The 16,872-nt window shown below is 35.6% G+C and overlaps 2 protein-coding genes across 8 annotated transcripts in view; one reads left to right on the top strand and one right to left on the bottom strand.

Annotated features, from left to right (window-relative positions):
• The window catches only part of NF1 (neurofibromin 1), a 240,955-nt gene that overhangs the window by 38,237 nt on the left and 185,846 nt on the right, over positions 1-16,872 (bottom strand). For all 7 annotated transcript variants that reach the window (XR_010659685.1, XM_065910020.1, XM_065910026.1 and 4 more), the window contains 3 exons: positions 6,974-7,406; positions 6,043-6,383; positions 3,475-3,677 (listed from right to left, as the gene is read on the bottom strand). Coding sequence is in view for 6 of the 7 variants with exons in the window: in XM_065910020.1 (XP_065766092.1) it covers positions 3,475-3,677; positions 6,043-6,383; positions 6,974-7,406 (977 nt within the window). In the remaining variant the exon portion in view is untranslated. The remainder of the gene's footprint in view (positions 1-3,474; positions 3,678-6,042; positions 6,384-6,973; positions 7,407-16,872) is intronic.
• Positions 9,839-14,464, top strand: EVI2A (ecotropic viral integration site 2A). The gene is made up of 2 exons (XM_065909148.1): positions 9,839-10,053; positions 12,607-14,464. The coding sequence occupies exon 2, from the start codon at positions 12,628-12,630 to the stop codon at positions 13,324-13,326; it is 699 nt and encodes a 232-aa protein (XP_065765220.1). The 5' UTR covers positions 9,839-10,053; positions 12,607-12,627; the 3' UTR covers positions 13,327-14,464.

Raw genomic sequence — 16,872 nt, 5'->3', positions numbered from 1 at the left:
ACTTTTCTCCATTTTAATAGCCTCTCTTCTAGTTAAAAATATTCTCATTTTATTCTCATTTTAAAAGGAATATTGGTAATCATAGGAACTTTGATAAAAAGAGAGTATCACCATAAAAATGAAATTGGATATCAATATATTGGTGTATCACTTGACCTCTCCATAGGCTTTCAAATCTATGCAGAGATACTGTATATTCACAGGTTACACACATGTAACCCATCCCAACTCCTCCACAAAAATTAGGGTTATGCTACATACAGAATATGTTTGTTTGGTTTTTATTTTTAATTGGAGGATAGTTGTTTTACAATATTGTGTTGGTTTCTGCACACAGTATGCTCTGAATGTTTATTTCACTATATATTATAGTGAGATTTACTCAACATTAAAAATTTTCCAAGGAAGGACATCTTGTAACTTTTTATTTTGAAGTAACTCCAAACTTACAAAAAGATAGAAAATTAATGCAAAGATTCCTCTATATAACTTCACCAAGAGTACCCAAAGCATTTTTTAATCATGTTTATATATATATATATATATATATATATATATATAGCATAAAACCTGCCATTTTAAAGTGTACAGTTCACAGGAATTAAGTACATTCACATTGTTGTGCAACCATCACCACCATCCATTTCAGAACATTTTAATCTTCCCAAATTGAAATTCTGTACCAAAAATATTTTTAATGGCCTCATATTATTTCATGATATGAAGATTACATAGAAGAATAATGTAATTGGTTCTTCAGTGTTTATTTTTAGACTGCTTCAGCATTTTGTTTAAGTAATGTTTAGTGAAGCACAAAAGTATGTAAAATAAATCTCTGGCAACAGACGTGATAACAGTGGTTACTGTTGGTGAGGCAATGGACTGCCAGAGAGGAAATTTCTGGATGCTGGAAATGTTCCGTATCTTGATCTGGGAGAAGGTTTTATAATGTACTCATGTGTAAAAATTAATCAAATTGTTTATTTAAGATTTTGGCACTTTATTGATGATAAGATGCACCTGAATTTTAAAAATCTAAATAAAAAATAAAGCTATGATAAACATACGGACATTAATTCCTTAGGATAAATTCCTTAGGAATTATGAATCCAAAAGCTATAAACATCCTTAGGGTTCTCCATATCCATGTCCAAACTACTCTCCAGAAAAGTTACTCGTGTTCACAATTCCAAAGACATCAACACTGCATTTTTTAAAAATCTTTCTTTGTCTGCCAACATAGGTCCATATAGTCAAAGCTATGGTTTTTCTAGTAGTCAAGTATGGATGTGAGAGTTGGACCATAAATAAGGCTGAGCACTGAAGAGCTGATACTTCTTAACTGTGGTGTTGGAGAAGACTCTTGAGAGTCCCTTGGACTGCAAGGAGATCAAACCAATCAATCTTAAAGGAAATCAGTCCTGAATATTCATCAGAAGGACTGATGCTGAAGCTGAAGCTCCGAGACTCTGGGCACCTGATGTGAAGAACTGACTCATTAGAAAAGTCCCTGATGCTGGGAAAGATTGAAGGCAGGAAGAGAAGGGGATGACAGAGGATGAGATGGTTGGATGGCATCATCAATCGATGGACACAAGTTTGAGCAGGCTCCAGGAGATGGTGAAGGACAGGGAGACCTGGTGTGCTGCAGTCCATGGGGTTGCAGAGTTGGACACGACTGAGCGACTGAACAACAATTCTTTCAGTTTGAATTTCTTCAAATTTGTTAGTGAACTTTCACCATTTCCTTTGTTTCAATCTATTACTTTTCTTGCTTCATAAGTCCTTACTCAGAAAGCAATTAAGTATTATTCCTCTTTCTTACATGGTTCCAGTTTTTATATTCAATTCTTAAAAAAAAGTTAGAACTTATTTCAGCACCATCTTGTGGTTTGGGGTTAAGATGAAGACCCAACTTGATTCATTTCTCAGCCTCCTCATTTCTGAAGTGATTTAATCTTCCCCCATTAGTCTGTGTTACTTCTTTATCAATATGCTTCTCTTAAAGTGATCTGATTGCTGATTTTTGAATAGTCATTTTAATTACTGTTCAGTTCAGTCACTCAGTTGTGTCCTACTCTTTGCGACTCCATGGACTGCAGCACAACAGGCCTCTCCCTGTCCATCACCAACTCCCAGAGCTTGCTCAAACTCAGGTCCATTGAGTTGGTGATGCCATTCAACCATCTCATCCTCTGTTGTCCCCTTCTCCTGCCTTCAATCTTTCCCAGCATCAGGGACTTTTCTAATGACTCAGTCTTTGCATCAGGTGGTCAAAGTATTGGAGCTTCAGTTTCAGCATCAGTCCTTCCAATGAATACTCAGGACTTATTTCCTTTAGGATTGATTGGTTTGATCTCCTTGTAGTCCAAGGGACTCTCAAGAGTCTTCTCCAACACCAAGTCAAAGCATGAATTCTTCAGCGTTCAGCTTTCTTTATGGTTCAACTCTCACACATCCATACTTGACTACTGGAAAAACCTTAGCTTTGACTACAAGCTCCTTTCAGCTTTTCTTTCCTTTCAATATTTTCTTAGTTATTGTATTTTCAAATGAAATGCATAGCATAATCATTTAAAGCTCTACCTCATTCTTAATCCTCAACTCTCACAGCTATTTTGAAGGGACTGAACTGAATCACAACGATCTGATAAGAACTGTTCCTCCAGGAACACAATACATGTGTCCATTCACTCAAACCTTTGTTAATATTTTTTTTAATAAAGCTTTATATCTGTCTTGTCAGTTTTGCATGTTTTCCTTTTAGAGTTATAATCCTACATCTCTTGCTGTAAAAATACACAGTGATCTGGTCTTAATGAATTTCCAAAGCTTTCAATTAACACAGAAAAGTCAAGAAACGTGTTTGAGTGTATTAAAAAGTTTTATGTATTATGGAGAGAGAAAGGGAAGGGAAGAACACGTCAGGGAATAAGCTGGGAGAAGAGCAACATTTATATTACTACAGAGTCTGAAGATGGATAGACATAAAGAATAGATGTTAAATTTACGTTTATGAAAGCCAAGTCAGGAGTTGACTCTGGACCTTGTATTTTGTGCCACTGCATTTTCCATGAACTGTACATAAACAATAAAATCACAGTTCAAATTCAAACTGAAGTAAAGAGAAAATGAATACTTCTCTAAAATCAAGGAGATAACATGGATATTTTACACATTTGGAATAACTTGCTAAGAAGAGAAATTCGCTAATGTGAAACACGGAATGAAAAACACTTTGTAAGTGGTGCAGAGACACAGAAGATATCAAAATCTTCCCATTGTGCATGTATTGCCAAATTTTTTGTGGATTTCTTAACGTGCTCTACCATGAAGTTTCTTTAGTAAGACAAAAAATAAAAATAAGAAGTGGAAATACACTAAAGATTTCATTGGCAAATTTTGAAATCAAAGGACTGTCTTTGAATCTTCTTAGAATCATTGTTAGTATTAAAAAAAAAAATCATTACTTACTAGATTTGCTAAATCCAGAAATACACTCTTCCAAAAATTCTAAGGTGAGGTGTGGCTCATTGGCTGCCAGGGTCTTACTAATAGAGACAATAAAGAGGGTGTTGTTGGCTGGGATACATAAACCTGACGTCTCTAGTAACTGGCCCTCAATTTTTAAATTAAAGGTACAAGTTAAGGCACACAGAAGATTATAGGCAGCTGACCTAGGAGAAAACACAAATTAAGTTGTTTTAAACTTCTTATAATTTCAAATTTTTCATAACATACAACTTATGATTGATTCTGTTACCAAGCATAGATCAACTATTTTAAAATTTTATGACCAGAGATAAGATTTAATAATTCTATGGCAAATTCCAAATACCCCACAATTATATTTTTTTAAAGGAAAATTCTCCACATAATCAGAAAAGAACTCTGAGGCTCCTAACAACAGCAAGTATAAGGCCTTTCTAAAAGATACTCCTTTGGGACATAAAATATGAGAATTTTATGGTCTTAAGATCAGTCAATATGAAGAAAGTCAGAATAAGGCATACCATATTTTCAGTGAGGCCAAAACTCAAAATTGTGGCTCCCCTTCTCACTAGATCCAGATATAACCAGGAGCACAAGAAATGAGATGGCCCTCATAAAATTAGAATGCTAAAATCTTTTATTAGAATCTACCAAATTTCTTTATAGGTGTCCTACAATTTATACTACAAACTAGAGGTCAAACAATTTTTTAATATAATTAAGTACCTCCCTCCACGTGCCATTTTTTCCTTAAATGAACTTCTATTATACATAAAAGCACTGAATTAAAAAAAATAAAGAACACGCAAACCGTAATATATATCCAGGTTCCATCAGAATCAAAGTCTTCCCTATAAATGTCTAAAAATATACTTAAACAATTTAGGAGACAGCTCAAAAAACTCAATTTTCAGACTTAGATTTTCCACCCTATCCAGCAAAACAAATGGTTTCCTCAGTAAATTTCAGGTTTTCCTTATCTCTGAACTTTCATCATGCTAATATATTTATGTAATAACCACACAGGGGAAAAAGCCACTGAAATATAAGTCTGCCTCAAGGCTTTTTCTCTGGAACGATAGGCTTCAGCAAAAAGCAGAAGCTGTCAGTTTGCTTTATTTCACAAGAGAAGAATACAGGTTCATTCAAGCTAATAACTGTTAGAAGTCTGCCAGCACTCTTCTATGAGGAATTCTGAACTAGAAACTCAAGACAGACATAGCTCCATTTTCCTAAAATGAAAATATTAACATCATTGTTTCTAAGTTTGTGTATCTTTTATTAACGCCAAGGAATTCTAAGTGATGCTATTTTGACAGTGACTTTCACTCTGTTATTTCAATAGTTATTTCAACAGAACTGTTATTTCAACAGAACTGGGATTCCTCAAACTGGGAGTAGGTGTCACAGACTCCTCTCAGATAATGAAAGGTAAGCATATGTGAAATTTTGTGTGTATTTTCTGGGAGTTCACGGACCCCATGAGGACCGTCCAGGTAAAGAAATCTTGCTTATTTTTTTTCCTCTTAAATTAGGGAGGATTTGCAATTCTAAAAAACCCATTTATAAAACCTGGGCTCTATTATACCCTAGGGAAGATTTTCCAAAGCCAAGAATTTATATCTGTAAAAACTTAATAGTCCCAAGGTACTTGGGGCAAAACATCATCTTAACATGAAAAAGAGAGAGGCCAAAGAGGGAAGTGGTGTGGAGACACTGGCAGAGAGGAAAGGGTGGCGGGGGGTGGGGAGGCAGTTGGGAGGAAATATTTGTTAAGTACAAACAATTTGCTAGACGCTATGCTCTACTACCACACATTTATTAAACTTTGTAAGTTTACAGGAAGGCAGGGTTACCTTTATTTTTAAAAAGAGGAAACTAGTGCTCATCTGCAGAACTTCAGTACCTTGACCAAAGTCATACAGAGCAGCCGGTCTAGATTTAAACCAAAACTCCTGATGCCATAGGCCCTGTCCTTTCCTCATTCATTTAGATACTAAGCCTAACCAGATCCAATTATAACTCTGCTCATCTGACATCTATATTTGTCTTAAGCTTTCTTTCAAGAATTTTGTTAAAGTTACACAGTCGCGGAAACTATGCAATGTTACTCAATTACTGAACATTAAGCCTTCCTTTTCAAATAATGATAATCTTATTTGACTGTAAGGGAGCTGAACAGTGATGTACTTTTAAATATGGGAAAAATTAGAGAACTCAGAAAAGGAGAAATTTTATTTAGAAGTAGACTTAAAAAAAAAAAAAAACTTTTTTAAGAAAGAAAAACAAACAAAAAAACCCCACCAAAATGGCCATGTTGTTATGTTTCAGATCAAAGTTGAAAGAATAGTGGTTTATTATAAATCACCCTATTCAGATTTACATAGTTCATGTGTGAATCTGATGAGGGCATACTGGTTTACCTATTTAGAATGCCTGCTAATAATTTATAGTATTAAGGTAGAGGCTGCCTTAAAAGTTTATTAATTGATCTCATTTTAAAACCAACAAACCTTAAATAAGACTGAAATGAATTTTTAAAAAACCTACCGTAAACTAGGGTCTGAACTGCCTAAATTAAGTAATGCAATATTGAGTAGTGTCCCAGGGACGTCTTTTGGCCGAATCTTGGTGTGCTGGGGAATGGAGTCGGGTTGCGACAGCTCCCAACGTGTCCGGATGTGAATGATAGACTGAACGATGGCATCACACTCCTGGTGCATGAAGGTGAGAGGTGTGCCTTGGTTTGCAATAGTTAGGGTGAACTGGTTCTCGTCCACTAGGCAGATCTCTTCAATTTCCGAGGCATAATAGATATCATTTAAAAAGACTGATTGCCCCAGCACTTTTGTTCGCTCTGCTGAGGTTACTTGAACAGCAGTAGAACCAACCTGGAAAATGGCAGCAAGAGGGGAGAGTGGAAAAGGATTAAATTTCATTATGTAGAAATCTGAGAGGTTGAAAAAACCAACCAACAAAACAAAATACCATGATTGCCATTTAAAGAGTTACCACCATTATATATTCAAACAGGTTCAACAAAAATTGTGATAAGTGCTGTCAAAAGAAACTGAAAACATCAGAAAACATTTTTTAGCTTCTAAAAAGCTTGAGATCCTATGGATAATTACAAATTTTATCCTGAAGGTTCATGTTCATCCTCTGCTAAAAAGCATGTAATAATCAAAAGAACTCTCAATAGGTAGTTCCCATTCCTCAATTATTCCTGCCATTTGACAGATATGCAGCAAACCGCCCACTCTACACTACTCTCCTGCCTCCAATCCAACCTGGAAATCATATTAAGCGTACACCTCTTCAGCCTTCTGCAGGACATCCATTAAGACAGAAAGCTTGGTTCTCCTCCATCTGGACTTTACATTTGCTATACAGTACTAAAGGGACCCTGGGGAGTCTAGTAGATTGGCTGGTTAGTCAAGCAAGGCAAAGAATCACTTACCTAACAGGCAGTGAAACTTACTTTAATAGACACCTTGGTGTCTTTGTGAGCTAGCTTGAGAGCATTGTGGAAAACCTTCAGGTCCTCTTCTAAAGCCAAGGTGGCAGCGGGTAGTTTCTGCTGTTCATGCTCAATGTGCTCAGCCAGTTTCCCAGGACAGTCTATGAAAATGAGCCTTTTGCTGCCTTTGAGGCCAGTCAGCAGCCGCTCATGATACTTGGTATATTCCCTGACCCAGGAGTTACAGTTATAGATATATACTGCAGAGACATTATCATAAGCAAAGCCAGGAAAAACCACAAACCACTTGGAGAGAAAGTCTGTTTTAAAGCGATTGCTAGGCCCAGTATGGGTAAGGTCCACTACAATTTCATATGGCTTTGCATAATATGGCTTTAAAGTCAGCAAGACGTGGTATATCAGCAAATCGCCATTGATTTGACCAGTTTTGAACCTAAGGAGGATGAAAAAAAGAACACAAATCATTAAGAGTTCTGAATTCCTTTATTTTCTGATTAGTCTTCTAGAGAAAACAAACTATAATATGAAACAATTATACAAAGTCTGGATCCATTTTTTAAATCACTTGTTCTTAAGACACTGAGAAGGCTGAAGTAAAATGGAAGAGACAAATCCCCAGTTCAAAACCTGAGCAACAACAGCAACAACAAACTTGTCTACCACAGTCAAGCAAGGAGGAAGGCAATGGGCATTGGTCAGTTGCTTCCAGGCCCACACAAGTTCCCAGGTGAACGATTTAGGTGGGAATGACCTGCTTGGTGCCTTGGAGTAAACTGAATGAATTTAGTCAATTCATTTAATCCACCATGACCAGAAAGAATGGGTCAATAATGATCATGTGATTCAAACCAGGACAACCAGGGCCAATAGGCCCAATTCAAAGACTTAAGCTTAAATTTTTGAGAACTGAGATCTTTTTCTTCCCTGACGTTTATAATTAAAGGAACATATAGCTCTGAGAGTTGTTAGCTTGTACCTTAAGATATGAATGAAAAGCCTGCCTAAAAACTGAAGAAATGGAGCAGAGAAATGAGAAGATAAACTGTGGCCCCGGCCATTTCTTTTGAGTCCTAGATAAAGCCCCTCTCCTGGGATCAAATTTATTCCTGTATTATTCAGTTGTGTGAGCCAATACATTCCATTTTTTTTTTATTAAGTTGTCTATGTCATATGTTGTCTACATCCAAAAAAATGCTAATCAATACGAGTAGTCAAAATAAGGACCACAAGAAAGCCCCCAAATACAGTCCAGAATTTCAAAATGAATCAACCTTATATCAACTTTGGCCCAACGTTCTATACTTGATGATTCTGGTGGTACTACAAAGTAAGCTAAAACAAATATCCTTTCCTAAGAGTTTTAAATCTTATTGGGAAAAAATAAGATAAAAATATGACAAGTTAAAAAAAAAAATATGACAAGTTAAGTCATCTTAAAGTATTTCAAGAACAAAGAAGGGACATGAGGTAGTATGTAATCACTTGTCAAAGAAACTACACAGAAAAATACTTTTGTGAAGTTCAAAAGAGGGAGAAATCAACACAAACTGGGTAATCAGTGAAAGCTACATAGAAGATGCTGAAGTGGGCAGGAGGAATTTCAAACTCAACAAGAGGAGGGGATGGCAGGCCTCATGGAGAGAGAGAAGAAGGGGGGAAAATAGGCAACTAGATGTGCTGAGGCAAGAATCAGCTAGCTGAGCTAGAATGGAGGATTCATGTAGAGAAATTTTAAGAGAGAAAGCTGGAAAAATACAGAATAGCCAAATTGTGAAGGGACCAAAACTGCTCAACTAAGGGGCTCAGATTTTCTCTTAAGAGCTTGGTATTTCTTGGAGGATGTTTTGTGGCACACCAGCGGTAGAATCAACTCTGTGCCTCATTAAAACGCAGTTTCCTGTCCTAGCCCAGACCTACTATATATGAATCTATGCAGTGGGGCCCGGAGATTTTCATCATTTTTAAACAACCTTTTCATCTGATGTTTATGCGCACAAACATTTCTGAATTGCAGCTGCAGGTGTTAAGAAGTTATTTGACCACATTTTTTTAAAAAGAAAAAGGTGATATGATCACAGGAAGTGATCTATACAATATATAAGAAGGAGTTGAGGCTAGTAAAAAAGATATTATAATAGTCTAGGTATAGTTTAATAAGCATCTAAAATATATACAAGGCTAAAAGTGAGAGAAGAAACTGATCCAAAAATAGGAAGAAAGGATTGACATGACCCAAGGTCTTTATCAAGGCTGAAACAAAGGATTTGAATTAAAAGGACTTGCTGTATAGCAAGGCTCTGCCATTACAAAGAATGTTACCACCATAAATAAAAACAGAGATCACAAGGGGCAGTCACTTTGGGGGAAAAATGAAGTCCATTTTAGACACACTGAGTATGAGGTCCTGACAGGACATTAGAGGGGAGTGTGTGTGTGTATATACACTACACTTAAGATTATAAGGGATTTTTTGTCCCTTATAACCTAAGTTTACTAGATATTCTCTCCAAACCACTGTTGCACTTCCATACTTTGAAATGCTGGTTATATACATTACTGTTTCTATTACCTGACCTATATCCTGGGTCTCCAAACTCATGTTATCAAATCAGTCTGTGGTATACAAATACAATTTTTAGAGAAGATTTTAATGCTCAATCTCAGAGTAAGTGCTATTTTCTCTTTTTCTGAAAGATACTAACATAGCATTCGAAAGCATATAGCAGACATACATAATAAGCATAGGGTCAAAAGGCATTAAACAGAAAACCCTCCCTACCCTGGAGGCGGGGATTTGTCCTACAAAGCCTCCTGTCATGCCAGTGGCCAAATAGACAAGTTGGAGATTTTTTTTTCCCCTGTGACATGTGCTTTAGCTGCAGTGGAAAGGAAATGTGTCATCTGTGGTTAGTGGAAAGCTAGCTGTACATATCCTTTTTTTTAAAACTGCAGATTTACTTTTAGGTTCAGATTCTTCAAGTCTATTCTGCTTTAAATTATTTGGAAGCTGTGCTTCAAGAAAAGAAAAGAAGTGGCTTATTAAAATCAGGTTATAAGATTTTGACCAAGCATTTTGTAAGGTAGGTCATATATATGGCTTTTCTTATGCCTTTTCATTTATAACTTCTTACAGATTAGTGTTTGAGGAAATTGTACTAACAAAGTAGAATTAGTAATGGAACACGTATGCTGTTTTCTTCTCTGTTCTATTAAGTAAAATTTAAGTAAGAAATGGCAAGAGTTACCATCAACACAGAGCTTTAAATTAAGATTAAGTAGGATTTGAGTTTAGTCTCTTAAGTGAATTGTAAAGTTCATGCTATTCATGTTCATGTTAATAAAATAAGTTTAAAAAACAAATTTCTCATTACTAATGCTTAGGCATTATAAATTTTATTGAAAACTACCAGAGATAAAGGAAAGTTTTGATTATATCACCTGGCCTTCACTGCATAAATTAGAGATGCAGAGACAGCTCTCTATTCTTAGGCATTTGTAAGGATATCAAAGTCTCATTTTGTTAACGGTTTGTTTATTTGGGGATGACAGTACATCTGGCTGAAGACAATCAACAGCGGGCCTATTATTTATCCTGTGGTGAGAACTGCTAAAATGTGTACAAATACTATGAGACATATTACACTGCTAATGAACTAATGTGACAAGAATAACTTGCTTTAAATCATTTTTAGCATCTCATGCAGAAGTCCAGTCTAGTATAAAAGGCTGGAAATTATTTGCTAATCTAACGTAAAGTCTTTCTCTTTGAGGAAAAATCACAAGTACTTCGACAAAAATACTTTGTGGAAGTATCCAAAGATTTATGTCATTCAACTTAAAAATTGAATTCAAACACTATTATAGACAAGTCAGTGCACAATATCTTTAACTGTCTACAAAAATTATAATCTGAAAAGTAATCTTACTTCTAGAACACATAAGGGTTTTTTTTCTCCTCCATACTATCAATAGGAAATATTACTTCAGAGGTTAGTTTCTAGTTAGCATTGTTTATTATATGCTACTTTCATTTGTATAACAATATGTCACATTTGTTATTCTCAAATCAACTATACTTCAGTTGGAGGAAAAAAAAAAGCATGAGTAGCAGCAGTATCTGTGTCACCTGGGAATTAGTTAAAACTCTCAGGTTCCTCCTAGACCTATGCATTAAAAACAAACTCACATCCATGTAGTTTCAAGTTTGAGAAGAACTTATATATAATAGGCAAACAGGCACTTTTATTTGATATATCTCAGGAGACGGAAATGGCAACCCACTCCAGTAACCTTGCCTGGAAAATTCCATGGACAGAGGAGCCTGGTGGTCTAAAGTCCATGGGGTCACAAAGAGTCGCACAAGACTGACTGACTAAACAACAGAAGAGTAAACTAGTTTTTGCTCCCGCTTCCCTATTCATATAAATGCAAACAATAAAACACTCTTATAAAAGTGGCCCAGACAAACTGGAATACTATTTGAAGAGAGATAGCTCAATAATGGTAATGAATCTTTCCTGCTGGCTTACCAGTACCTAGAACAGATATGCCAGTTGCATTTAAATTTTCAGTCTTATGATGGATAATGAAAATTAGGAATACAGTTTTCCCCTTTGTGGACTGGCTTCCAGACGAGCTCAGACCCAAAACTGAAATTCTACCTTTTCATTTATAGGTTGATACTCTTACGATCTGCACTGATTTCCCACTTGAGTCTGAATCCCATGATCTTGATGTCGTATTTCTATTTTATTGTATAACTTATTTTTAAAGATTATGTCAAAATATTCACAGAAAAATTCTAAGCACAAATAATAATGAGAAAGGTCAGTATCTTTTGTTGAACTTTTGAGATTCAAAGAAACTTGCCTCTTTTCCTCCGTAATGCCAGAGGTTTGGGATGAGAAAAGTGGCATGCCTTTGCTTTCAGAAAGCCACAGTAACTCAGGGGCCACGGAGGTAAAGGGAGACCCATCATTATAAAAGTGCGTTCATGGATACTTGGAATGTATTTCTAAGCACTAGCTTTATTCTAAGCTTCAAGATAAAACACCCAGGAAGAAAAAAGAACATCTTGAATTTCTACTTGAGGTCCATTTTCTCTTGGTTGCTACCATACTTCCCCTTTCCTGAGCCCCCTGCAAAACTATTTGCATTTTCTTCTCATATACGAAGCAAAATGTCACATTTCTCCTTTACTATACAGATGGGTGACTCATTTGTTAGGGGATGGGGAGTTTCTGCAAGGAGTTTCCTTAAATGGTCAGGAAAAAAAAAAAGGAGGAATCAAAAAAGTAAAAGCAGAAGTATGTGACTCAAAACTAAATTCTTCTAGCATGTTCAAGAGGGAGGAAACTCTTAAACCAGGGTATTCAGTTTACAATGACTGGCAGTTATCTGTAATGCTACCTTTTAGCATTTAAAAAATAAGAGAAATTAAGTAGTTTCTTTATATGTAGCCTAGTAGAAAAAAGATCAGTTCAGAAGGAATCGAAACAGGAAAGCAAATGCCAGGCATGAGTGTAATTATAGCTAAAACTTATCAACTATCTATCCATCTTTTAATGACAATTACCAAAACTAGGAACCATTATTCTTTCACAAGTTAACAAATTATATTTCTTTTCCTACAGATTACCAGTACACTCACAGACATGGGACACACGGGACATTACCTGCATCTTGCCTTTCTGATGACAACAGCTTTTTCTTTGTCTCCTGGAACAAAAGCAAACTATACCCATCTGTGGGGTAACAATACTACTGTCTTAGATCCAGATGTTCGCAACAAGATGGACAGAAGCCAAAATGAAAACTTTAACACAAACCCTAAGACTCCTGAAGCAGATAAAAAAGATAATTCTACAAACATGCCTGAAACAGCAACATCATCTCATATCGCGTTTTTAACTCCTAAATCTGAACTGGAACTTTATGTATCTTCTGTTGTCAGGAACAGTTCTCCAACAGTACAGGGCATTAAAAACACAAGCAAAAGTCACAGTGAAATTTTCAAAAAGGGTGTCTGTGAGGACAACAACAACAAAATGGCTATGCTAGTCTGCTTAATCATAATTGCCGTGCTCTTTCTTATCTGCACCATTCTATTTCTATCAACTGTGGTTCTGGCAAACAAAGTCTCATCTCTCAGACGATCAAAACAAGTAGGCAAGCGTCAGCCTAGGAGCAATGGTGACTTTCTGGCAAGCAGTGGTCTCTGGCCTGCTGAATCAGACACTTGGAAAAGAGCAAAACAGCTCACAGTGCCCAACCTAATGATGCAATCTACTGGCGTGCTCACAGCTACGAGGGAAAGAAAAGATGAAGAAGGAACTGAAAAACTCACTAACTAATAGATGCTTTAGTGAAGAAAATGCAAAGTAGCAATGAGAAGGTTTCTAGGGTAAAAATGAAGTCAGTTTGACATTTAATGCCAAGGTGTTGGTCTGACGGGCTAAAATTTGACATGGCTGGGCCTTGCTTAGAATCAAGCAAGTGAGAAGGGAAGAAGTATGCCTGCTTACTTAATTATTTAAACTGTGTCTGACACTGTTTTAAAAAGCAAATAACAAAACAACCAAGCATTCAAGGAAGGTTCTAAAGACAAGCTGGAGGAACTGACCATAATAGAGTTAGAAAGAGACAATTGATGAGTTTTTCTTTTTCAGCAATAGCAGCCACATGATCTGTGTCCAAATGTAAGTGAACTTTGAAGAGTGTCAGTGTATCATTTGAGGCTATCACATGCTTCAACACCTAACAGAAGTCACATTCCTAGTGCATAGAGCTGAACTGTAGAGTTACATGGTACTTTCTTGGCTGAATGTGACAGAATCCATACCAGTTCATCTATAAACATGGCTAACGTTATGCCAGATGCTTTCATCTTTACACGTGGTGTACATAAGAAAGTCATTTTCTACTATATTTAATTAAAACTTTAAATTTTGTATAATAAATTAAGATGATAGAATAAAAATGACTATGTATATTTACATTCACTTTATTATTTGAGCGAATACACAGCAAAGATCAATAAGAAAAAGAGTACAACTGAAACAGATGAGATTTATAGCCTCAACAGAATGCTAAGTGTAAATGTAAAATATATCTTACTGTTTAAGTGTAATGTAACTCTATAAATATTGCTTATGGGATTTTTTATAGCAACTATTCAAAGGCTGATTAGCTTTTGGACTTTGAGAGTGCCAAGTGACCTAATAAACCAATTTTATTTTTTTACTATCCAATATGACATGAGCAAAGGAAAGATGTGTATATATGCGTGTGTTTGTTCTAATTTGGAAAACAGGATACTCAGTAGTTGAAAGTTTAAAGAAATTGGGTTCAAGTAAAATAGTGGCTTACATTTAAGCCAAGACTTTCATCCTCAATTTAATAAATTGCAAAAATTGCTTTGAGAGACTTTCCAACTGTCCACCAAAACTGACACAGAGCATACTTAATTAAAGACCAGGCCACTCTTAAAAATCTCATCTCTTGTGGAGCATTTATTTTGGGAAATGTGCTAGACATTTAAGGAAACATTTATATATGTGTGTTTTTATTTTTCTTTTTTACAATTCAATTCGCTTTGACAAATGTTTACATATGTCAACACCATTTAACCAACAAATAGAACATTTTCTCAGAAAGCTCCTTTAGGCCTTCTTCCAGTCTCTACTCTCTCCCCCTAACAACAGCCATTGTTTTTTTTATAAAATAATTTGAAGTATAACTGCTTTGCAATGTTGTGTGTGTTTCTGTTGCACAACAAAATGAGTCAGTTATATGTATACAAATACAACCCCTCCCTCTTGAACCTCCCACTCACATCCTCAATTCCACTCCTCTGGGTCATCACAGAGCACTAGGCTGAGGAAACATTTTACATATTTATATACACTTTTTCCAAGTATTACTGCAATTGTTTCTAGGTTAGTAATTGGCATCCTGACTGAGATTCAGAATCACCTGAAGAGTTTCACTCACCAATGCCTCAGTTACACCCTTCCTCCTGATTTAAATGGGGTGAACTCCAGCTAGAGGCACTGATAATTTTTGCATAATTCCCTAGATCATACTGCTCTTGGTCATCAGATCAAATTCGTAAAATTTCCATTGCTCCAAAGATCTAGGTAGGCTACATTTTTTTTTTTAAGGTTACATCTTAAAATGAGAGGGGGAAAAAGAGCATCAATTTTATTATCAATTTATTACCAATTTATAAAAAATCCACTTCCCAAATAACAAATGATAGCCATATTATTCCAGAAAAAGGTAAACATCAACAAAGGAAAAAGGAAAGCAAGAGAAAGGAAAGCTCATGCCAGTTGTGGTAACATCAGGTTATCTTTTGAGGGGTAAAAAGGATCAGATTTGAAATGAACCTGGGCAGAGCTCCTATTTTGTGCATATAAAAAATCTGAGATTGTGCACTAAAACAGTGATAACTCAAAGCAGTCATTGAATCAAGAAACTGAAAACAAATTATTGTCTTTTTAAAAATAAGAAATTAACTAGGCAACTACTTTCCTATGCAACACATATATTGAACATTTTCTCACAAAACAGAAAGCTCCTATTGCAGAAATATTTAAAATTTATCCCTCACTATCTTGGCTATTTAACACACATCCTCAGACTGACAGCATCCAATGGTAGCTCATGAAAGTGGTTCCTTTCCAAACTTAACCACTGTTTAAAGATGACAGGTTAAGATATGTTTTGAGTTCAAAAGTTACTTTTGAACAAGGATACTTTTCTACCATTGGGTGCTATGATCCACATGCTTATTAACTTAGGGATTTAAAAATAGTGAAACAAAAGTTTATAGCATATTTAAAAATTCTGTAGCATACTTTATATTATATTGGGTTGACCAAAAAGTTCATTTGGGTTTTTCCATAACATCTTACAGAGAAACCCAAAGTTTTTGGCCAATTCAATACATACAGCAAATTATATTCTATAAGTTTACAGCATATTTTTAAAAAAATCTTCTTTTTCTACCAAGTTATAAGTGCCCTGAAATTAAGAACTAGGTCTTAATTATCTGCGTTCCTCAGCAGTGACCAGGGGAAAGCAGTGCATGGTTTAATGCTTACTACATCTACTATAATAGGTGTGATGCTAGGCACTTTACATTTATTTAATCCCATAATACATTTACAAATTAAGAATTATGATCTCCATTTTTCAGATGAGAGAGTCTAGAAGGTGACATGCTCAAAGAAATGTGTTTTCATACTGACTCATACTCTTCTCAGCATACTTATTAGTTAACTTATTTAAAAGATGATTCCCAATTTATTTTTACTTTGCACTGACAATTACCTACTCTGTGGGTAACTAAAGAGTTGTGGACTTGAACTTAAAAATCATTTAGGAAACTATTTGGTAAAAAATTCATCATACTTTTACTTGGGTTTAGCCTAAATTATGTAAAAGGAAATAACATTTACTGGCTACTGCCTGTGTGTACGGCATTTATATATTTTATCTTACTGAATCCTTTCAAAACCTAGTAACAGAAATATTCCTCCAGAGGAGTAAACGGTGATTCAGAAATACAACAACTTGCCTATGGTCACACAAGTAAACAGGATACATCATTCATTTGTTATGAAAAGAAATCTCACTATGGGTAGTAACCCGACCGGCAGTTTTTCCTTATATAACTTTCTCTTCAAGGTTCTATTTTAAGTATTTAAACTATATAATCACATTACTGTGTGCTGCAGTCCATGGGGTCGCAGAGAGTCAGACACGACTGAGCGACTGAACTGACTGAATCACATTACTAGAGAGTCTCAAATGTTTACTTATAAATGTTAATTAGAAGCACTCAAATCATGTAGCTCCAAATTGTGTATCAAATTAAGTTCTGTTAAAGTAGT

The sequence above is a fragment of the Muntiacus reevesi genome, chromosome 18 (assembly GCF_963930625.1).
Source record: "Muntiacus reevesi chromosome 18, mMunRee1.1, whole genome shotgun sequence".
In the NCBI taxonomy this organism is placed as follows: domain Eukaryota; kingdom Metazoa; phylum Chordata; class Mammalia; order Artiodactyla; family Cervidae; genus Muntiacus; species Muntiacus reevesi.
This window is presented reverse-complemented; position numbering and strand designations above follow the sequence as displayed.

What these genes read in the sequence shown, in the direction of transcription:
- EVI2A (XM_065909148.1), top strand. Translation starts at nt 12,628, where the DNA reads ATGGGACACACGGGACATTACCTGCATCTTGCCTTTCTGATGACAACA.